At 48.5% G+C, this 22,310-nt stretch overlaps 1 protein-coding gene and 1 long non-coding RNA gene across 3 annotated transcripts in view; one reads left to right on the forward strand and one right to left on the reverse strand.

Annotated features, from left to right (window-relative positions):
- PRRC2A (proline rich coiled-coil 2A) overlaps positions 1-22,310 on the reverse strand; it is a 55,436-nt gene that overhangs the window by 10,531 nt on the left and 22,595 nt on the right. For both annotated transcript variants that reach the window (XM_072989040.2, XM_072989041.2), the window contains exons 9-21: positions 21,315-21,454; positions 21,106-21,196; positions 20,614-20,842; positions 18,609-19,005; positions 15,581-15,798; positions 14,880-15,234; positions 14,487-14,700; positions 11,884-13,983; positions 8,429-8,679; positions 7,505-7,632; positions 7,273-7,402; positions 6,832-6,917; positions 6,240-6,482 (exon numbers count right to left, since the gene is read on the reverse strand). In XM_072989040.2, the coding sequence (XP_072845141.2) occupies positions 6,240-6,482; positions 6,832-6,917; positions 7,273-7,402; positions 7,505-7,632; positions 8,429-8,679; positions 11,884-13,983; positions 14,487-14,700; positions 14,880-15,234; positions 15,581-15,798; positions 18,609-19,005; positions 20,614-20,842; positions 21,106-21,196; positions 21,315-21,454 (4,582 nt within the window). The remainder of the gene's footprint in view (positions 1-6,239; positions 6,483-6,831; positions 6,918-7,272; positions 7,403-7,504; positions 7,633-8,428; positions 8,680-11,883; positions 13,984-14,486; positions 14,701-14,879; positions 15,235-15,580; positions 15,799-18,608; positions 19,006-20,613; positions 20,843-21,105; positions 21,197-21,314; positions 21,455-22,310) is intronic.
- On the forward strand, positions 297-4,902 carry LOC144587554 (uncharacterized). Its single transcript, XR_013542698.1, has 2 exons — positions 297-1,813; positions 1,940-4,902. It is a non-coding gene; the product is annotated as an uncharacterized LOC144587554 (long non-coding RNA).

A 22,310-nucleotide genomic window follows, 5' to 3' on the forward strand; every position in this document is an offset into this window, starting at 1 on the left:
CAGTGAAATCGCTGTAGAACGAAAACATCATAATGCGAAAATAAAAAACCCATTGAAACGCATTAAAACCTGTTTAATGCGTTCCAATGGGCTTAAAACTCACTGTCCAGTGAAGATCCTCCATAGGGCAGCCATTTTCAGTGGCAGTCTTGCAAGGAATCTGTCCCAGAAAAAAGCGGAGAGCCATTTTATTTACCCGGCAGCCATTTTGAAACCGCCGATCAGCTGTCCGAAAATCGTCGTCCCCGAAGCAGGGAACCGATCAGCACAAAGCGAAAAACCCCTATTCAGACCATTGTTTTGCGATCGCAATTGCGATCGCAAAAAGACTGTCGTAATGCGGTTTTGTCGTAATGTGGGGCAATCGTAAAGCGAGGCACCACTGTAGTTCATCCGTTGCAAAGGAATGAGTGTAGATTTGGTTCAGTTGACCTTTAAGCCCAGATTCTTTAGGAGAGAAAGAGTAAAGTCTATGTCGTGCAGAGCTTGAAGATGGGAGGGGGCTATGAGTAACCACTCGTCTATGTTGCTGTTGTTGTTGTTGTTGTTGTTGTTGTTGTTGTTGTTTGTTTACTTACTTACTTACTTACTTACTTACTTACTTACTTACTTACTTACTTACTTACTGGCCAGGTATGTAAACCATACCCGGAATTTAATATGGCTGCCGGCCACACTTAAAAACACTACATACGGCCACACTTAAAAACACTACACACACACACACACACCATAAACAGTGAATACACAAGACAATAAGAGCAAATTTCTACAAAAAACCAATTGCCTCAACTCCCAGTTGCGTCAGATAGTTACAAATTCAACAATTTGATGGCACAGGGAAAAAAGCTATTTTTGTGCCTCGATGTTTTAGTATATAGCGTCTTGTATCGCCGACCAGAGGGGAGAAGATTAAACAAGCTGTGACCAGGATGCCGTGGATCTGCTGCAATCTTTTCCGCTCTCTTTTTAACCCGTGCAATGTACAACTCTTCCATTGATGGCAAATCAGCTCTGATTATTTTTCCAGCAATTCTGACAGTCCTTTGAAGCCTGTTCTTGTCCAGTTTGGTTGCCGAACCGAACCAAACAGTTATATGTAAGGGAAGATGGAAATCCCTCGTGTGTGGAGATAGGCTGCCACAAGGGCCATGCACTTTGTGAAAATGCGAGGAGCGGTAGAAAGTCTGAATGGGAGGGCTTTGAATTTGTAGACAGCGTTTCCTAGTGAGAATCTGAGAAATTTTCTGTGATCATGATGAATACTGATGTGAAAACAGGTATCTGTTAGGTCTATTACCATGAACCAGTCGCCTTGCTGAAGGAGTGGTAGGATGCGTTCTAAGGTTACCATGCAGAAGCGGTGCTGGAAAATGTGATAATTGAGATCTTGCAGGTCAAGGATAGGGCGAAGGCCTTTGTCTTTCTTGGATACTGTGAAGTATTTTGAGAAAAAACCTGGGTCATCGTCTGATGGAAAAACTAGTGATATAGCATCTCTTAAGAGGAGAGATTGGACCTCAGGATGTTAGACGGTGCGATAAGAACAGTTCCTGATGGCGGGAGGGTGGCGAATTCTATAACGTAATCTGTGGCAATGATGGGAGTACCCATTTGTCTGTGGTGATGTTGCCCACGATGTGAAATGAGGTGCCAGGTGAGTCAAATAAGTATGAGGGGAGTGAAGAGTAGAGAACTGGGCTGGATAAGAGTAAAAAATGTTGCTTTGGTTTCTTGTCAGGTCTACGAAAAGACTGACGTGGACGTTCGTGCTGATTGTTCTGGCGAGGCTGGAAGGATGAGGCAGACTGCGGTAAGTATCTCTGTCAACAAATGGTTTGTATTGTTGGTAGGAATATAGTCAACGCTATTGATAGCGTTGTGGTTTGTAGTAGGATTCTGTATTATAAGATCTTGCAGTTTTTCTCATTTTCTGTAGGTTGTCAAGAATTTAATCTGTCTTGGTATTGAAGAGGCCGACCCTGTCAGTCCTTGATACGCATGCGGGAATCATCAAAAATATGTGCAGAGCGTAACCAGGCATGCCTTCTACGGGCAGCAACGGTAGCCATGTGTGTTGAGGCAGCCTCTACGATATGTCTAGCCGTGATGCGCTCTTGGCGAGTGTGAGCGGAGTCAGACAAGTGTGCCGTCCTCGCAGACTTCCAAGAATGAAGAAAACGAAGGATGTATAGTGGGAGAACTGATTAGGCTGGATGATGATGAGGGTGGAACAAATAAGGCAGTAGAAGTGTTCTTGGCGGAGAGGATGAAGGATTGGGGGGAAGAGTTAGAGGATTGGAGGTGGGACGGTCCTATAAAAGAGGAGGAGAGAAAGAAAAGGGGAGAGGAAGAAGAGAAGAGAGAGGAAAGCACGCAAACAGTGGAGACGGGAGTAGAAAGGGAAAAGGTGGCTACTTTGGTAAAAACTTTCCCTAACTCGATGAAAGAAGACGGATTGCTGCCGCTACCTAAAGGACTCGCCAAGGTGGGCACGGGTGACCAACAGGAGGGATGGAAATCGGGAGCAATTCTAGCCACCTCTTCAGGGGCGAACAGGGAGACCCTTGGTGGAACCAGTCCTTTCCTCCCCAGGCTAGAGGGATCGGTGGTGATTCACCCTTGCTGTCGAACAACTTGTTCAGTGCTGACCGCGCCGGTCGGGAACAAGAATTGGGTCACCCGCTTTGGGGGAAAGAGACAGTAAAAGTTAGAAGTGTTGGACCTGGGGGCAACCCTAAGAAATACTGTTTGATAAATGAAGACGATTTGCCGAACCCGTTTGGTTCTGAATTGTTTAATGAAGGAGTTAATAAAACGAATCCCTTTTTGACTGTTACATCGTCTCCGGCTGTCATTCCCGCCGAATCCCTAGGCCCGCCTACCCTAGAGAAGGAACCCAATCACAGCGAGCTAAAGCCATTGCTTCCTGATGAAAAGTCAGGCCTCTTGGTTTATATTCACCCTGTGCTGATTGGAGTGAAGGGAGCGCCTTGTTCCATAAAGAACCTGTGGTACGCTCCCATGGCTGCAAGGTAGTTTGCAGCGCGAAGAGTGAAAGAAGCCAGAGAGTATACCCTGTGTCCAATAATATCAAGTTTTCTGCCTTCTTTATTGTTTGGTGTTGCAAAAGAGCAATTTCTAACTCTATTCTGAGTTGCATCTACTGTAGCTAAATTTGGGGGTGGATGTCTGGAAAGGGAGGCTTTATTGTCACCATGAGTTTTATATAGGTTCTCAACCCGTCTCAAGATTTGCTGGACTGAGGATGGCAAAGCGGATGCTTGCTTAATCAATTTAAGGAAAGATGGAATAAACCCCATACAAAAGGGGGGGGGGGTCTGGTCTTCGTTAATGTCCTCAGACTGCACTGGTTGTTGTACATCTAAGCCCACTGCCTTAGCAATGCGCAGAACCAGTTGTAAGATGCAAAATCCTCCGATGGAGAAGGAGGATTCGTATCGGCAACATCAGAGTCCGGAGTTGGCAAATTCAGCAGTGACTCAGGGGGTAGAAAAAAATCCGAGGTGTCTGTATCAGAAGATGGAGATGACGAAGTTTGGGATGGAGAGGGTTCATCATCTAATGCTGCAGTTTGCACACGTTTTGACTTGGTAACTTTCTGTTTGGTAAGTGAGGTTCGAGGAGCAGTATGTTGAGCCTTCGAGTGGTGAGAATAATGAGACTGTGTAAATCTGCTGTAGTATCGGGGAAGGGCCAGTATAAGTGGCAGTGGCCTGTACTGATGATGGGGCCTCCTGCGGTACCACAGGCGTTGTGGATGGTTTAGAACGCTTCGGTATCGGTGGTTGAGGCAGGTCCTGTGCCAAGACCTGTTTCCTTTTGCGAGACGATTTATGGTAGGTACTTCAGTAACGGTGGGGGGACCGGGAAGTCATCAGAAGTGGAATGCTGGTATCAAGGACAGTACTGAAGCGAGTAAGACTCTGAGTAATAATAAGAGTATCAAGGTCATTTAGGTTCGACATAAACTTCCATATCAGGATGTCTGTAGCGGTATCAGTGGTGTTGATATTGTGATAATGGCATTTGATAATAAGTGGGCGGCTAGTATAGAGTAACTCTTTTAGGACAATGGTATTGTGTAAGAGAATCATGCGATGCGAGAAGTCCTGTCAGTCTTTGAGGGTGAGGGGCATCGACATCAAAGTGATCAGTCTCCGGTGTATGATGTGTCTTCCTGGACCGCTTGTGTGGTGGTTGCGGATCAGCCAAAGTAGATGCTGAATCCGACTGACACACGGAGATGGAGCAACCTGAAGGGCTCGATTGGTCATATTTTGGAAGCACAGTAACGTCAGCTGAAGTATTAGCCCAAGACGGGGACTGTGCCAACAGAGGTGAGGGTGGTTGTCTCGATGATGGAAGTAGATAATCATCGTCGTCCACCGAAACGGAATCAAGGCAAATAGTCTGCTGCTCATGAAGTGGTCTTTCTCATGTTTAATAATTGTGCAGCAGAAGATGACTTTTTGGGTTTCTTCGGTTTTGGCTGCTGTTCCGGTACCAAGAAAGATTTCGGTACCGGTGTAGACTTGGGTGTCGAACCATCAGACTGAGTTTTGGCAAGCAGTTTAGCCTTGGATCTGGACTTTACTGAGGAGGCCACAGAAGCGTCCGGAGACCGTAACGGAGGTGGTGGTGGCTGTACGGATTCCATATTCAGTGAAGGGCGAAGAAATGTTCCCACAAGAAGAGAGATGCTGCTGTCTTAATTTAAGAACCTGCTTAATAAACTTCTTCCAAATAGGGCAAGAAGCTGGCTGGTGGACCTCGCCGAGGCAGAAGAGATAAGAGTCGTGGCCGTCGGTCAGAGGAATTTTACTGGGACATGAAGTGCACCTTTTGAAAGGCCCAGATGAGGCCATAAACTATTAAAAACGGAATAAAAGAGTGAAAACAGGGGAAAAGGGGGGGCGGTGGAGAGGAGAAAAAGCACAACTTCTCTCACAAATTCCTTTTGAATGAAATAGCGAACGGAGCTTGTCGAAGAGAAGAAACCTCAGCGGCAGCAAAAAGGAACGGAGGCACTTGCCAGGATGTGCGGACCACGTGTATTAGGAGGTCAGTCCTAGCAAACAGTGTTAAGTTCTAGAAGATTCCAGAAACCTCTGCGCAGGCGCAGATAAAACCCATTAGTGTGCATTCACAGAGACCACAAAGAAGAAACATTTTGTTTTCTTTCTAGGCAGGTGTGATGCCTGTTTTTCTTTCTGCTTGTAAGTGACAGCAGAAAAGGTAAACAAAAGCTTGCTGCTGTTTAGCAACAAGTATAAACAATGTCTTGCTAATCAGTGGACGATCACCACTGGATAGCGATTAATGTAAATAAAAAGCTGCCGCCGCTTCTTAGCAAATTAAGTAAATAAAGATTAGATTATAAAAACAGCTGTTTTTTCACACCACTATTAGAAGAAGAGCAGCAACAGACACAATAACAGAGTGCATACTGTAAACAGACATAAGGTGTCGGAATTTCAACAATGGTTACATAGGTTTTATGTGTGTCTTAATATACTTAGAGCTAAATAATGCTTTTCATTTTATATATTCTATTTTGAAAACTTTGGTATTTTTCTATGCTTTTATAAAAAAGGCTTTAAAGGCTAGTAAAATCATGATACTTTTTATTTTTAAATGATGACTTCAAGAGATGTTTCTCTGTCTATATAAGCTATAAGCTCTTATCTTTTTAAGAATGTAACAGAAGTTATTTCTGATATTTGATTGTACTTTGGTTCTGTATTTTGTATTCAAACAAAACTACAACTTAAGTATGAGCACCCGTGACTTTCCATAAATGGCAAGTACTGTGCCTGTGACTTCTCAAAAATTATCTATTTTTAATACTTTCGGATTTCATGTTGTGCTTATGGAACTTAGAAGTAATAATACAACTTGAAAAAAATGGAGGTTTTAGAAGTTGCCTGGAATTCCAAGAAAGACAATGTTTATACGTAAGCTATCTAGATGAGATCTAGAGATGCTGGCCTAGAACTGTCTAGGCCTTAACCCTTTATGTCAGCTATGACGAACCTAGAAATCTTTTGTCAGCTGCAAACAAGTCTAGGCATCTGTGATTTGCCTTGTAAGTCTGATTTTATGTTGACTTGTGAGGGAAATCGTACAGAGCGCCTCCCAGCGAAGTCTGACAGGGGATACTGAAAGGACACCATCTTGGGGAAGGTTTGCTGAGCGTACAGAAGAGATTTCTGTACCTTCTCCTTGAGCAGACCAGAGTCTCTGGCGGGTGGGGGCCGCCGCCTCTGCTCCTTCGGCTCCCCTCCCTCTGGCCCGGCAGCTGCTGCGCCTTCGTTACTTGGGTCGATGGCCCTGCTTCGTTTGGCGCCAGCCTCTGGCGTGGCCTTCAAGCCCCCATCTGGAGAGCTGCGTTGGCTGCAGGTGGCCGAGGAGACTTGGGAGTCACTGCTGAGGTCTACACCGCTGTCAGACAGGCTCATCTGCAAAAGGTAAAAGGGCAGAAAGGATGGAATGGGAGGGAAGGACCAGGGAGGGAAGGAGACCAAGGCACTGAAAAGCTGGCTGCTCAGGCTCTGAGCTCTACAAGGGAGTGGGCTCTCTCTCAATTCACAGAATCAGGGAGTTGAAAAGGCCTAGAAGGCCGAGCCCAACCTCCTGCTCAGTGCAGGAATTCAGATCAAGGCTCATCTGACAGACGGTTGTCCAATTTTTTTTCTTGAACCCTTCCACCATTTGGAGATAATTGGTTCCATTGTCATGCTGCTCTAACATTTAGGAAGTTTAACTCGTGTTTCTGCAGCCACCCTGTGCCTGCTGCCTCCTCCTCACCTCTGTACTGGCCACTTCCTCAAAGGCGTTCAGGGGATCAATCCAGGGCTCCACAGAGGCAGGGCGGTAGGTCTTGCGGGAGGAACCTGATGGAACAGAAAGGACAGCAGAAACAAATCATTTAGTTCCTTGGAAGGAACTTCTCCTAAGCAGATCTCCAGACCCTCCCTGCCTCGCACCCCACTACACCATCCTTCAGCTTTTGAGGTGCCCTCCCTTCCCAACAATTTCTCTTCCTCCCACCCCACTTTCCCCTAACAAAGTAGGCACCTAGAATTCCCACGGGGATCCGCTCTCTTCTTGAGACAAACTAGGAGGGAGAGCAATCCTGATTTGGAATGAATGAATGCTCCCGAGGCCGGTGTTAAAGAACTGCCCCTCGCCTGGCCATTTAAGCTTTCCTCCACCACCCCCAGCTTCTGCCCCACCCCCACAACTCACTGGAATTCAGCTGGTTCCAAATCTGTGGGGCTAACCCCTCAGACACAGGGACGCTCCTGCTGCGAGCCTCCCCCAGTGCCTCCTCTTTGGGGGCTGTGAAACCGGGGCTGCTTGGGAAGGCCAAAGACTCCTGAGGGAGACAGAAAAAGAGGGGAAGTGACATTATCCCCCAGAACGGTCCAGCCCTTCTTTTCCTTCCCCAGGGGAGGATCCCAGGGCCAATTCTCCCTACCGGCTGCAACAGATCCTGCTTATGGGGCCGCTCCCGGCGCTTTGCAGCAAAGCCACTCCCGGCGCCCGGTTCCTTCACAGGGGCACTGCTGGCGTGAAGCAGCTGGTTCTTGCCCAGGAAACAAGACTCTGAAGTAGAGGGGGGGGGAGAAACAATGGAGCAGGGTAAGGCAGGGCTGGGCCATGGGTGGTCCCATGGCCCCAACCTGCCTTGAGTTTCACTTTCCAGAACTTAGGGGCCTTCCCCATCCCCTTTTCCAGAACTAAATGGAGCTCCATTCCTAAAGCCCCCCTTTTTCGTCCCCTCCTGGAAACGACCTTCCCAATCACCAATGCTGCCTCTGGGTATTTTTAGGCAGCCCTCTTTTTCTAGGCAAGAGAAGTCCTCAAGGCATGTACAACTCCCACCCACCATCTACAGTCTCCAAGCAAATGGGCTGGTGGGCACTTGCAAAGAATGGGATGCCAACGAAGACTTTTACTGATGGAAACCTAGATTTAAAAAAAAAATCCTTTTAGGCGAGAATCATCGGACTGGAACCGATGTGGGACATTCTTGCAAAACTCGATTATAGCATCACCTCTTGGACTTTGTGAAGCCAAGGTATTTCCCCTGAACTGAGGACATCTGGCCTCTAACGCTGTCAGGTACTTTCCACAATCTCTAGGGTCAGGGAAGGCTCCCTCCCCAACCTTGCTGCTCCTCAGAGAACACAGTGATCAAGTCCAGCTGAAGAGTTAATAAACCTGACACACCGCTTCAGCACTGGTTGGGCAATGGTGCCATGCACCTTGAATCACTGCCGTTTCCTCAGAAAACACTTCTTTTTACCGTGTGCATGTTCCACACTCACAGGATCTCTGCATAGAGGGATTTCTCTATTCCCCCACCCCTGGCCAGAGGAGGAGAAGGGCCCAACATTACCTGTGTTGCTACTGCTCCGACTCTCAAAGCGTCCCAACGGGAGGGCAGAGGAACTGCTGCCCCCTGCCCCCAGGAAAGGCGGCTGGGCTGGACCGGGAGACGCTGGCTTAGCATGGCGGCTGCCCAGTTCAGCCAGGGCCTGCTGGATGCCTGCCGGGTCGCTGTGGATGACGCGGTCCAAGCGATATACCGTGCTTGTAGTGGGGGCTGGAGGCAGGCTCAGTCCTGGAGAATGGTCCTCTGTGTTCCGGCTAGAGGAGGAAGGAAGGAAGCGTTACCCTTTGTGCTGCAAGATGGGGAGGTGGGGCCCCGGTGTCTTCTCGTCTTATTCACATGCCATGTTGGGGTCCGTCTGTGCCCACCAACACCTGATACCCACTTTTTCCACACCAGGAACAAAGAATGCTTCGGGCAGGGAGGCACTGTTTTTCTAGATCACAATTCTGGGAACGTTGGGGGTTCAAATAAAGGTCATTTCACCAACTCTAACAAACCTGGTCTTCAATGTAATTCGTGAAGGCTTTCACGGCTGGGATCTAATGGTTGTTGTGGGTTTTTCAGGCTCTTTGGCCGTGTTTAGAAGGTTGTTCTTCCTAATGTTTCACCAGACAGTCCCATAATCACCTATCTCCTGAAAAGGACAAAAGCTAATCCCACAGCTATACTCAACTCTCAGACAAATTGCACCAGAGCACAGAGTTCCTGTCCTCTGAAGATGCCAGCCAGAGAGACTGGCAAAATGTCAGGAAGAACACCCTTCAGAACACGGCCAAAGAGCCCGAAAAACCCACAACAACTATTAAACCTGGTCTTCTCATTAATGCCTCAAGTCTTCCTTTGTGCTTTTTTATGCTCAAGCCTAAATTTAGCTCACAAGGGGATTGGGAAAAAATACAGTCCTGCCCACTAGAAACCTGTGAGCTCCACTGCAGGCTCAGCCGAGGCTTTAGAGCATGTTTGACAACTTGGAGGGCTGCTTCTGTCCTTGTGGGTAGAGAAGTCTCTGCTCCCTGATGGGCACTGCTGGACACCACTTCTGTCTCAGTCCCTTTTGGCCAAGGAATTTACATTCTAGCCTAACAGAGACCCACACAAAGGCAGATGTCAATGGAGAGCAGATCCCTATCAAAGGGCCAATCTGTGGGAGGTCTGCATGTCCACTACAGAAGATTTCTGAATTAACAAGAGAACCAAAATGATTCCCCAGATGACTACCCCAGATTACATTGTTGGCATTCTTATGATGTAACAAAACCCGTATCTGTTTATGCTCAGTGGTTAAAGTGAAATGAATGATGCCCATAAACTGCTCTTTATTGAAGCCCTTTGACATTATCACATGGAGATGGGTATAATCCTGGATCGTTGGATTGTGTCGAACTGCACATTCCCTTCCCCCACCCCAGCCAGATTCCCCTACTCACGAGGTGGTGGGTGCTCCTTTTTGGACATCTGATCATTCGTGGCAGGAGCACGGACTTCCCTTCTCTGCCTCCTTCAGCAGCAATCCCTGCCTCACCTTCTCGTCTGAGTGGGCAGCTGCTGGAGGAGGCAGAGAAGGGAAGTTTGTGCTCCTGCCATGAATGGTCAAATGTCTGAAGAGGAGGGAAGAGGAGTGCCCACTGCCTCATGAGTGGGGGGAATCTGGTCAAGGGGACAGGGGAGGGGAATGCACGGTGCCTGTGGTGCCACAACAATACAGCACAATCTGATGATCCAGCATCATGGCCATCTCTACACATGAACATGGAAGTTTTAATATTTGGATATTGCTTTAAACTTTTTGGTGAAAATTAGAGAGGATTTAAAATAGCTCTCTACTAACATGCAGCAATTGTAACACGGCTGGACTCAAATCCCCATCAGTCCCAACCAGCTCAGCCAATGGCAAGGGGATGAGGGGAGCAAGCATTTGTGAACTCTGGAGGGCCACCAGTTTCTTGCCGGATAGGAGAAAACATAAAATGGCTCTTGAGTTGATCCTCGCCTTCCATTAAAGTGACGGCATTTTATTCACCACTCTGCTGACCTCCACTTCTCCTACGGGCCATTTCTCCAGCAGGCCAAAGCACCATATCACCGATCGTCTCTTTCCCCAACTCTAACCCTGGTCATTTCTAATTCTTCATGTCTTCTTCAGGTATATCCTTTACCTTGATGCTTTCGTCCGGCCCCATAAAAAGGGGCTTTCAATCACGCACAGCTATTTTCTCTGGTCCTGCCCCTTTCCCATATCCAGTACAGTAGTCTGTCTCCCCCACACATGTGATGAGTGCAGGGGGAAATGGATAAAAGAATCGGAAACCCTTCCCCACTCAGGGATAGGTTTTCAGTTTTTCCCTTGGGAAAAACTGGAAACCTTTTTCTGATAACACATTTCTCTCTTAAAATGAGCAAAATGTTCTTTCAGACACTAGTTCACTCACTTGAGGTGCCAGGAACTGTCCCTATAGTATAATGTGTGTAAGATGACTTAGAAAATGAAGTCAGTATCCTTCTGGACAGCTCGGACTGTGAGACAGGAATGATGTCAGTGCCAATCGCAGACTGCCACTAATTAAAGACTTCCTTTCTTGATTTCTGGGTGTGCGTGACCTCATCTCATGTACGTGTATCAACCAACCAAAGCAGGGACTCTTTCATTAGTAGCAACCTGCTGCTGACAATGACGTGATTCCTGGTTCCACAGGTGGAGCTGCACAACAAGATAAAGAGTCCAGAATGTGATAGCTCCTGTGCCCATACTGTACATGCTAAAATGAAAGATAAATTTCTCCACGGGGGGGGGGGGGGGTACTGCCATCTCTGCAGGAGGACCACAAAGGAAGGACTGTCGCTGCTTGGGGACTGCAGCTGGCCGGCCACCTTTTGGTGACCTTTGTTTTAGCTTGGTCAAGACAGTCAAGTGGAAGCATGATTGTTTCTGTCCAAATAATAGGCTTTATTTTGATACAGAAATCTGTGGTTTCCAATTTTATGTTTTCTCCCATTTCAAGACAGTCACAGTGGAAACATGATACTTTCTGTCCAAATAACAGACTTTATTTTGTTTAATACAAAATTCGTGGGTTCTGATTTTACGTTTTCTCCCATTTCTCAGCAAAGGAAAACCGAGACGTGTGTGCTTTAAACAGCATAGCCTGCAGTGATCTGTAGCTCTCTTCAGTATATGGGATATCCACAATTTTTCTTATACAAAATGGAGGCCTTTGCCGTTTCAAATTTCACAAATATGCCAAATAGTACAATTTTATTTGCTAACTAAGATTGGTTAGAAACATTTCATGTTGTTAAAATAGTGAAATAAATTTAAGTTTGATGTGAAATAAGTATTACATATATTTCAGCTTCCAATTTGAATTCCCCTTGCCCAAGGCTTCAATCTTCCTAGAAATGTTCCACCTGTAATCTCACCCTCTCTACCCTCTTCCTAATTCACCGCTTCACAGACTTGCCTGCGGTTCTTGGGAGAGGGCCAACTCCTCTTGTCACCGCCACTGCGCCCACTGCCACTCCCTCCGCGGCTGGATTTGCCACCACCACCACCACCACCTCCTCCTCCTCCTCCTCCAGGGCCAGGGTTGGAGCGCCGGTTTTGACGGTCCATGCCGGGCCGCTGACTGGAGAAGCTGCGCTTGGACATCTCCTTCCGCTGGGCTAAACTCAATTCATTGCTGGAGGGCCGTCCACCCACTGAAGGTGGGCCGGAACAGCCTCCTTTCAGAAAGGCCGTGGGGGGAGGTCCACCTGGGGCTGGCTCCTTCTCGCCACCGCCACGGCGGTCAGTGAAATCACTGCTCTCTGAAGCCGTCTCCCACTCCTCGTTCGCCTGATCTGAGTTCTGATTGGATAAGTCGGGAGACTTTGTGCCAGCTACCCGGCGGGCACTGGATTCTTCAGGGAGGGGGGCAGATGGAGCTGAGGAGAAGGGCTGTCCCACCCTCTGCTCTCCGTTGAGTCGGGCTGCGTTCTCACGCTCCTGCTTCAGACGCCGAAATCGGGGAGGCTTGTCCTGCTGCTGAGAACGGCCATGGCGTCGCCGGCGGGGTGGCCGGTCAAAACCACGGTCTGAGCTGGAGACAAGCGGCTGCTGTTTTGGGGGAGCTTGGAAACCAGCAGATTCTTCCGGGGTGTTTACTGGAGTTCCTGATGAGCCCTTCTCCTTCCCCGAGGACTCCACAGCCGCCTCTTGTGGCTTCTCGGGTTTCTTGCTAGGGTGGGGCTTAGATGGGGGGCTCCATCCACCTGGGGGTGCACGGCCCCCTCCTCGGCCCCTGCGCGAAGGTACCCCTCGAGGAGTGAAGACCCGGCCACCACGACCGCCAGAATCCGAGAGGCGTGGGGGCATCTTTTCAGCAAACCGAGGTGAACCAGACTGCTGAGGAGGAGGAGGAGGAGGAGGGGCCGACACGTTTGTCACAGGGGGCCCCCGGTTGCGCTGACTCGGGGTGGGTTCTTTGGTCACCTCCTTGTCTGAATGGGCCACATCGCTGGCGCTCTCGTGAGTCTCGCTTCCTGTCTCCGACCCTCGCTGGCGCCGCCGTTTAGGAATCTCTTCATATTCGGAACCTTCGCTGCGGGTCTCGCTGGTGTTGCGTGGACGGAAGCCGGAGCCCGGCCCGGCCGTCTTCACAGCGCCATCATCCAGCCGGTAGAAAGGTTCACGGTAGCTGCGGAACTCCCGGCTTCTTCCTCGGCCCCCACGTCCGCGGCCACTATAAGCGCCCCGAAAACCCCGTCCTCGGGCAAAATACTCTCCCCGGCCCCTGGCACGGCCGCGGCCTGCATAGCCGCCACGCTCATAGGGGCCGTCCCGACGCCGGCGGCTTGGTGACAGAGGGCCCTGTTGCTGCTCTCTGGGGGATATGACGGTTCCACCATTTAATACCGGCTTGGCCTTATTCTCCTTGCCTGGCTTGGGAGAGTCCTTTGCCAATTCTGGCTTAGTACTGTTCACAGGTTCCTCCTTGGCCTTTCCCACGGGACGTACCTCCTCATTTTCCTCTTTTGTCTCTTTTGGGGGTGGAGGCTTTTTGATAGGGCCAGCTCGCCGGGGGGCCTTGTCTCCAGAGGTCTCTTCAGCTCTCCGACTACTGCCAGGACGGGGACCCCAGCGTGTCTCGGTCTTGGATTCGCGACGGGGCTGCTTGTGGAACTCATGCTGCTGCCGTGGCGGCTTCTCCACCCGCCGAACCTCCTCTTTGACCTGGACCTCCTCTTTCGGTGGCTCGGAGGGAGGCTTCTTGGCTACGACCGATCGAATGACTGGAGCTTCCACTTTGATCTCTTCTTGGGGATCACAATACTGCAGCTGTAACTCCCCCTCACCTTTGCGGGACGGGGCGATGGGGGGTTCAGACCGACCATTTCTGGTCACCTCTGCTGGGGGGGTCAGGCCCACGCCAGCCTGCCAGGGCCCTCCTGGACGTGATGGTTCGTCCACTGGGAAGCGATGTAGTGGAGCAGGAGTGCCATTTTCTGAGAAACCCTGGTAATTCCCCATGTAAGGCTGGGGAGTGACAGCATCACGTAGGCGAACTGGGGGTGTCTCGCTCCTGAAAGAGAAGAGGTTTGCAATAATTTCAGCAGGAGGATCAGAAACAAATGCTTCTCTACTGCAAGGATGATGATCTTCTCCCTCCTATCCCCGGCAGCCTCCAAGACACAAGAGAGGAAGGGGCAGGAAAGAGCCATTTCTAGGGCAATTGAGATGCAACAGTTTGAGCCACACACCCCACAACCAGAGTTTGGACATTTAAAAAAAAAACTACAATGCTGGAAACATCAAAGGTATTACAGGCGCTGTCCATCATGGCCTACAGGTGTTCTGGGAGTGGGCAATCCCCATGAGTACATTTGCTGAGCTCTCTCACCCCAGCCCACTCCTCTTCGTCACAGTGGCAACTGAAAAGTTCTCACCAGGGACTAGAAGTTGTACTCCGTCACTGGCTAAGCGCCAATAATAAAAAAGCCACCTTTCCAACAAAGGCACTAGGCCTTTCTAGAGCCCTCACCATAATCCCCTTGAGTGTTCCACCTTCCCAAAAAAATCCCTCACCTCAACCCCTTCTCTTCTTCTTCCTGCTGCTGCCGAAGCGATGCTGTTGGAGGCCGGGAGTCTGCATTAGGAGGAACGTTGCTGAAGACATCTCCAGCCCAGGCCAACTTGGGATCCACCGGTGGGGTGCCACGTTCTCGGAGAATGGGAGGATGGCGTTCAAACTGCTCTGAGCTGGAGCCCCCGCTGTCTGATCGCTCACGGGGGAGAAGACCTGAGGGGAGGAAGGGGGAAAAAAAAAAAAGGAAAACAGCTATGCTTACACACATGCCCATGTTGGATATTCTGGCCCCAGCAGTTTCCCATGCCACCCTGCTCTGGATGGCTGTCCAGTTTATCAGGATAGCCTTCTGCCTGGTAAACCACAAAAAGGGCTTCCTCAACACTGCTTACCAGAGGGATGCACACCAGGGGGGTAGAAATCCATGGGGGGCCGCCCTTGCATCATGCGGGGGTCCATGTATGGTGGGATCATCATCCAGCGAGGGTCAAAGTTCATCTGAGGCATTGGGGGAGGCCTTCCAATGGAGCCTGGGTACATGCCTTTTGGCGGTGCCTGCTGCGCTGGGGGCGGAGCCGGCGTCTGTTGCTGGCCTGGCTGAGGGTGAACGTTGCCGGAGGGACCCAGCGCGGCCAAAGGAGCGCCCGTGGTCTGCTGCTGGGCAGAGGAAGCCAAGGAGGGCTGCGGCTGGACATGGTTGTGCTGCTGCTGCTGCTGCCATTGCTGTTGCTGCTTTAGCAACTGCTCCTGGAAGCAATAAAGGAAAGAGACATAACCAAAGGCCAGGTATGAGCAAGCCTGCATAACTGGCCTTAAGGAAGGCCCCATTTCTGCTGCTAGAGGGAAACACTAGACAGAGAGGGAGTTGTTGCTCAGTAGTTGTGAGAACATCAAAAGGTCTCAGAGACTCTAGTCTAAAGCCTCATCACTGCAACAAACCCGCCCCCCCAACGCGCCGTCTCCCCAACAACAGCTCCGAAGGGCTGTTTTCCAAGACTACAGGGGAGAACAGTAATCCATAAAATCCACTTTTTCATGCAGATGATTACTCTGTTTCCCACAACCCCCAGGGATCTGGCTCGTCTCCCCATACCTGCTGCTGTCGCTGGAAGCGAGGCGGCAATGACTTCTGGTACTTCGAGTAGCCAAGCGTCTGTGTTGGAGGTGGCTGGCGTGCCTGGAGAACCGTCTCCGCCTTGGGCTCCACTTTGGCTGGGACTGGAGCAGCTGGAACAACAGGCCCGGCCAAGGGTGGTGGCTCTTCCCTTACCTCTGGGACTTCTTTGACTGGGGAAGCCACGGGGGGCTCCACTGCGGGACACACACAAGTCAGAGAAAGAGAGAGAGAGAGAGTAAGAGACAGCAAATGTGCTTTGGGTTCCTCAGGATAAATCTCTGCAGGCCTCAAGGTACAGATTTGCTTAAAAGCTCTCCTATACCAGCTTTCTTTGCCCTAAACATTTGCTGAGCAACTCTATCAAATTTCCTTGGACTTATTAACCAGACAGATGTCAGTTGTGCATCTTGGAGGCCACTGCAGTTGTAAAAGAGGTGCAGCTGACAAGAGAGTCGTAGTCATTTCAGTGCCAGGTCAAAAGCCTTCTTTTCCCCAGAGTATTTCAAATGGGTCCATCTTTCCTACTGCATATTTACTGCTTTTGAATGCTATTTCATCATTACAGGTTACTGCTTTTCATGCATTTTGCCAAAGACCTGCCACTAGATGGGCAGTATATAAATGTAACAAAATAAAAGATTTGGTGTTTGTAGGACACACATACACACACACATTGGATAGGTGCAGATATGTTTGCATCTAAAACTGTTCACTTTTCTTATTTCTTCTCATTACCATTTTAATAACATTTATGAAATATAAATGTATCATTCTGCCCCTTCAGTTGAGCAGACACCTCATTTCTCACTGAATATGTTATGCATCAACAAAGGGGGACATAGCCTTTTCACATCCAGCACCTTAGCGACAGAATCTTCTTTCCACGGATGTGCCACTGACAAATGTACGTTTGCCAGATCATTTTAAGTGGCTCATACCATCCTTCCACATCTGGTAGTTTAATCATGTTAACTCTCTTTGTATAACACCCTCTGACCCCAATGGATTAAGGTGGTCAGAATACGGAGTAAAAACCAATGCCATGTACGCTCACTGTAATGGCCATTTCCCACAACACCATAAAGCTACATGTAACTTCTAGGTCATCAGGCTATGAGACCTATGCCATCTGTGCACACATGAACAAGTTCAGTACACAAGGAAAACTTATCCAGTTTTTAAGATGAAACTGTTCTCCAGGCAAGCTTTGTCAGGTCAGATAAACTGATGCCTGAATATCTAAGAGCCCTACAGAACTTTATAAGTCTGTGTTCATCATAGCTGGCATATCAGAAAATCATTTTCCATCATATAAAAATTCATCTAGAGAAAAATCTTTTCATTGTTGCCATAATTCCAGGCAACATCTGCTTGTCTAATTCTACAACCTGTATCTATCTACGTTACTTCTATGTCCCATAGGCACAAAATACTTCAAAGTTGTGATAAAAATACAGAAGTCTTACAGCTACATAAAAACTGCAGGCACATTTAAAAAACAACAACTAAACTTAAATTTACAAAGACGTACGTCCGAATGTAATCCAAAATACAGCAAAAGTATCTTTTTAGAAAAAAAATATCAACGAGAATGTTTCAGTGGCAAGAGATTATATGGCAAGAGATTATAAAGACATTTCAAAAATAAGAATAAAGTAAACAACATTTCTTAGCCTTTAAGCATATATTAAAGGAGAAAATTACTCTAAGCGCTCGCCCAGTCAGGCTAATTTGAAACTCTGGAGGGAAAGTCATGATGATTGTTGCTAGTATCCCGAAATGCTGTGACATGATTATTGCTCTTTGATGTCTGGTGCCCAAAGTGACTTGAAATTGTGATGATATGTTGAATGAATGCCTGCGGGTGTCTTACCTAGCTGTATTTATAATTCTTTCAGTTGTTTAAACCTCTCTCCAACCTGTCAACAGTCCCATTCTGCAGGGCTTGAAGGTCCAGGAATAATTTTTCAATAGGAAATCATATGGTTCCTTTCCTTACTGTAACTCCAAGAGTTATAACTTAGAATCTGGCAAGCTGCCATCATGACTGCTAGACAGCTCACGGGTTTAGGTCTCTGGCTGCAGAGGCACAGGTTGGGAGTTTTTCCCCTGTGTCTTTCCTGACAGGGGCTGGACTCAGTGATTCATAGGGTCCTTTCCAGTTCCACAGTTTTAACATGATGGGGATGATGATTAGTGTTATCACTAAAAATTTTAATGGGCCAATCTCTTCTCCTTAGCACAACAATACACCCACAACAAGACACACTAATCACCCATCTACAGAAAAAGACAAAAGCCTATCTCACAGCCATAAATACTGCACTCCCAAGCCAACTACACCAGAGCACAGAGTGCTGTCCTCTGAAGATGCTGGCCACAGAGACTGGTGAAATGTTAGGAAGAACAACCTTCAGAACATGGCCAAAGAGCCCGAAAAACCCACAAGAACCAATACATTTACTGTCAGGTTGTTATTGTTCCACTGATAGTAACATCAAGGTCACTCCCATGTTTGGCTGGAGAGCCTGTTAATTGTTTTGAAATGACTACAGCATTCAAGCCTCAATTTTAAAAGCACTTGGTCTTTCAGAGCTACTTCTTCCTATACCCCTCTTAATTATATTAACATTCTGTACATACTTAATTTCAAATCCTGACAATCTTGTCTTCTTTAAGGCAGGACACGTGGGGCAGAAGACAGGGCCTTTTCAGGGGTAGCCCACAGTTCAGAAAGGGTCTTATTTGCAATACTCCCGTAGCATGTATTTTTACAGATTACTGGCCCCTTGCTGTTTCTTTTACTGCTGCTAGTTTTTAGCACACATTCCTCCTCTTACTTCCTGTAGTTTTGATTTTTATGGTGCCTTTATTTGCACTGCCATTAAGATTTTACCCTGATAACCTTTTCTGTATGCCACTAGCTCCCTGTATGTTTTTTGTGCTGATGGGGGGGGGGGGGAGGAAACGCGTAAGCCTTTTATCAACAAAACAAATGTGTTACCATTATTGGTAGAGTCCAAGCTGCTCCCAGTGTTGCTGCCACTGCTGCGAGGTTTACTAGGCAAAACAGGCTCCTCTTTCTCTTTTTTCTCCTCCGAGGGGGCAGGCGCCGAAGGCGGATTGGAGGGCGTGGGAGTGGGCGGGGGAGGAGGCGCAGCTGGGGGCTCCTTGGGAGGCTCTGGCTTCAGTCGCTTGTCAGGAGCACCAAACTTCTCGTCCAGGCGCTTGAGTTTCTCAGCGCAAGCAGCCCGCCGCTCCTCTTGCATGCGCCGCTCTTCCTCCTCCCGCCGACGCCGAGCACGCTCCACTGCGGCAGAGATCTCTGAAGACGACTGCTTTCGACGCTGGCGCCAAGCTTCGTCCTCATCTTCTGGAGGAAGTGGCCGCAGAGAGCGGTCCTGGAGCAGAGAGGGAGAGAGGGTAAAACAACAGCTTTGGCTCAGAGTTGCTCCGTGAACGACCAAATACATCAAATCAAATGTTCTAGATTAGAAGACAGCAAGAATGGCTTCTTTGCCCCAATTCTTCTGCCCTAGAGCTCCACTCAATTATTATGGAAGACACATCTCAGAACTTTCAATGGCATCTTGCTTTTGTCTCTGGCTTGGTCTCTTCAATGGCTCAGTGTGAGCAGCAGACCCAACTGCAACCGCCACCAGAAGGACAGCCATTCCACAATTTCAGAATTCATACTGTTTCTTCACAAAAAGAATGTCATCAGACAAAGAATTTAACATGAAATCCTCAATTCTTATTAAGATTAGGGCATATGAGTCATCTTTAAGATGGCAGAGGCTAGTTGGAAAGGGTATCTATTATGCTTGAAGAAGCCAAGTGTGATTAGAAAAGATCATACAAGTACTGTGTAGAAAGATGAGCTCAGTGAACGTTCTTAGACACTTTCATTCTGGCAGACAAGAAATAACTCAAGGGTGTCTGCCAGAGCAGGAAGGTGGGCGAGGCTTCCAAAAATACACATCTGGAGTGTTCTGAGGTTGGTTCTGTGTAGGTGCAAAACCCCAACTGTGTGATTCAGAGACAACAATGAAGAACCAAGGAGGATTTGTATTGGGTTTTGTACATCTCAAGAATCACAAAAGCAGAAACACATACAGCAGGCCGCACAAACCAACCTTTCCTGGGGTCTCTTATAGCAGCCATCCTGACCCCACCCCCAACATTTGACTTAGAATGACAATCTCCCATTTCAAAAAGGGCTGTGCCTCTCATGAGCAAATTCACAGCACAAACAACCCACTGGCTGGAGACTGGAGAAACTACTTCTGAGGGCTGGCATCAAGCTGCTTGTCATGACCACGGGCTGAGCAATATGACTTCTATGCAGTTTGTGCAGAGGTACACAGGTTCGCCAAGCACAAGTGGCTATCTGTTCAAAAGAGCTTCGCATTACTAGACCAACAGTTGCATAAGTGGGAAAGCCTACACTACTGCTCTGGTAATGCTTTACGTTGCACTGGTGCTGAACAGGACTCCAGGTCCTGCTGGTTGAGAGATTCTGGGTGCTTTACCTCACAGAAACAGAATGAGATACAGCTTTTTAAAATAGGGACTTCACAGATTACCTTCGGGTCTTTAGAAGAAGCACTTCTACTGCTGTTGTTCTGTGCCATTGAGTTAGAACTGACTTGTAGTGACCCTAATAGGGCTTTTCAAGGCAAGTAAGATATTTAAGGAGTGGTTTTATCAGTTCCACACCCCCACTGAGTTCCCCCCCCCCAGCTGAGCAGAGACTGAATCCAGGCCTCTCGAGTTGCAATCTGCCACGCTATCCACTATGCCACACTGGGTGTCAAGCACTTCTACGAGACCAGTCATAATATAATAGGACATTTCTGAACTTATACAGAATGCTTCTTCCTTTTCCAACAGCAAGTTGATAGCATGCCCTTCCCACATGATGAAGGAGAAGGAAAAACACTACTAACGGCATTGCTCTGGCCGACCTGACATAGTGCTGGTAAGCTCCACAGCCTTTATAAACTCACCGGGAAATCATTCGGCTGCCCCCAATTGCCCCGGTTGGGAGGTGGTGGTGGCGGCGGTGGTGGCGGACGCATGGCAGGGGCAGATGCTGGTGGGTCTTTAGCGCCCTCTGGAGGGCGTGAATTTTCAGCCCAGGCTGTTTTCACCACAGGCTGATCCTCTCTCAGTGTCCCAGCCTTCTTAGCGTCTGTGCCTGATGACTGGTTTTCGGGACCAGACACCTCCTCATTTCTTGGGGCAAAGGTGGAAGAAGAGAAAGATATTCTGTCAAACCTACTGGGATCCTGCACCTCATGGCTCTGAGATGGCAAGAACAAGTTTAGTTGGGGGGGGTGGCGGCATGTAGTCCAGGCCCCGTGGGAGCTGGTTTTTCCCCAAAGGGTCCCCAGGCGGCTAATGGTTGCATCTCAGCTGACATCCTGGGTGCCAATTTCATGGGACAGACCACAGGATCTCAGCCATGGGAGAACCTCCACCCCCCCTCTCATCCTCACCGGTTCTCAGTGGCTTCCTCATCAGAATCTTTCCCATCTTCTTCATCACTGAACTTCAGCTTCTCAGTGTAGTCTACTTCTTCATGGGCCCCTAAGAGAAACAAAGAGGAACTTTGAGACCGAGCCACAAAGAGTTGGTCAGGAAGCATCCTGAACAAGTAACACCCCCCACCCCCGGCAAGGCGGCCAAGAACAGGCTTTCCAGTTACCGGCCCAGCCTTCGTCGTTCTCCTGGTCCAACTCATCAAATTCTTTCAGGTCATCCTGCTTAAGGACGGGCGGCCGGCTCACAGGTTCTGACATGCGCACTGGAGGTTGCGAGGGGCGAGGTCCTGGGAGCCTTTGGAACCTGGAAGAGAAAACAGGATGACAAGAATTAACACCAGCTCCTCTTCTGCCATTATTTTGCACCTGGCAGAAAATGGTATCTAATATCAGGGGCAGATGAGAGCGGCTTATGAAGCTTTTTGCCCGCCTGGCAACTCTGGTGTGTCAGGTAACACTCCAAAACTGCAAACTTGAGCCACGAAAGCTACTGGGCTGTATGCTTGGTCCTACATACATAACTACATTTCCCAGTGTATTTTAAGGATTAAGTATCATTTTCAGATGCAGGAAGTGATTTTCTAGTCCCTTCTGGTTTCTAAGGTTTAATACAGGCCCAAAGCATTCAGGGAGAATGGTCTAGATACACTTTCCTCCATTACACTCCCTCCCCCACCTTAAGTATTTTATCTGCTCTCCACTTCTAATCACTGCCATGCTAGCTGTGAGCCTGGCAAACAGGAGCCCGCATGAACCAAAGGATTGAGGATGATAAAGCAAAATCTGCTCAGGAGACTTTGTTGGCTACCTGCCAGTCATCTCCACAGACTGGAGAAGAAGTGTTACTTTGGATTATAGTTCCCAGAATCCCACAGCCAGCACGGTCATCGGCTTTGCTGACACAAGGGGAGGGACCGATAGCTGTAGTGGAAAAATCATTTTCTCCCACGACCTGTGTTCCCCTTTACGGGGACAGAAAGGTTCAATGTGGGGATTGGGAGCAGAAGGGGTTTGTGGTGCAGTGGTTCTTATGAAATTTAGCTTCAAGTGCTGAAGGAGTTCCTTTGAAACCAGGCTGCAGCCTTGCATGCGAAAGATTCAGAGCAGAGATGGGCACGAACCTTGGTTCAGAGGATAGTGCTAGTTCGTATGTGTTTCCC

The sequence above is a fragment of the Pogona vitticeps genome, chromosome 2 (genome assembly GCF_051106095.1).
Source record: "Pogona vitticeps strain Pit_001003342236 chromosome 2, PviZW2.1, whole genome shotgun sequence".
Taxonomy (NCBI): Eukaryota; Metazoa; Chordata; class Lepidosauria; order Squamata; family Agamidae; genus Pogona; species Pogona vitticeps.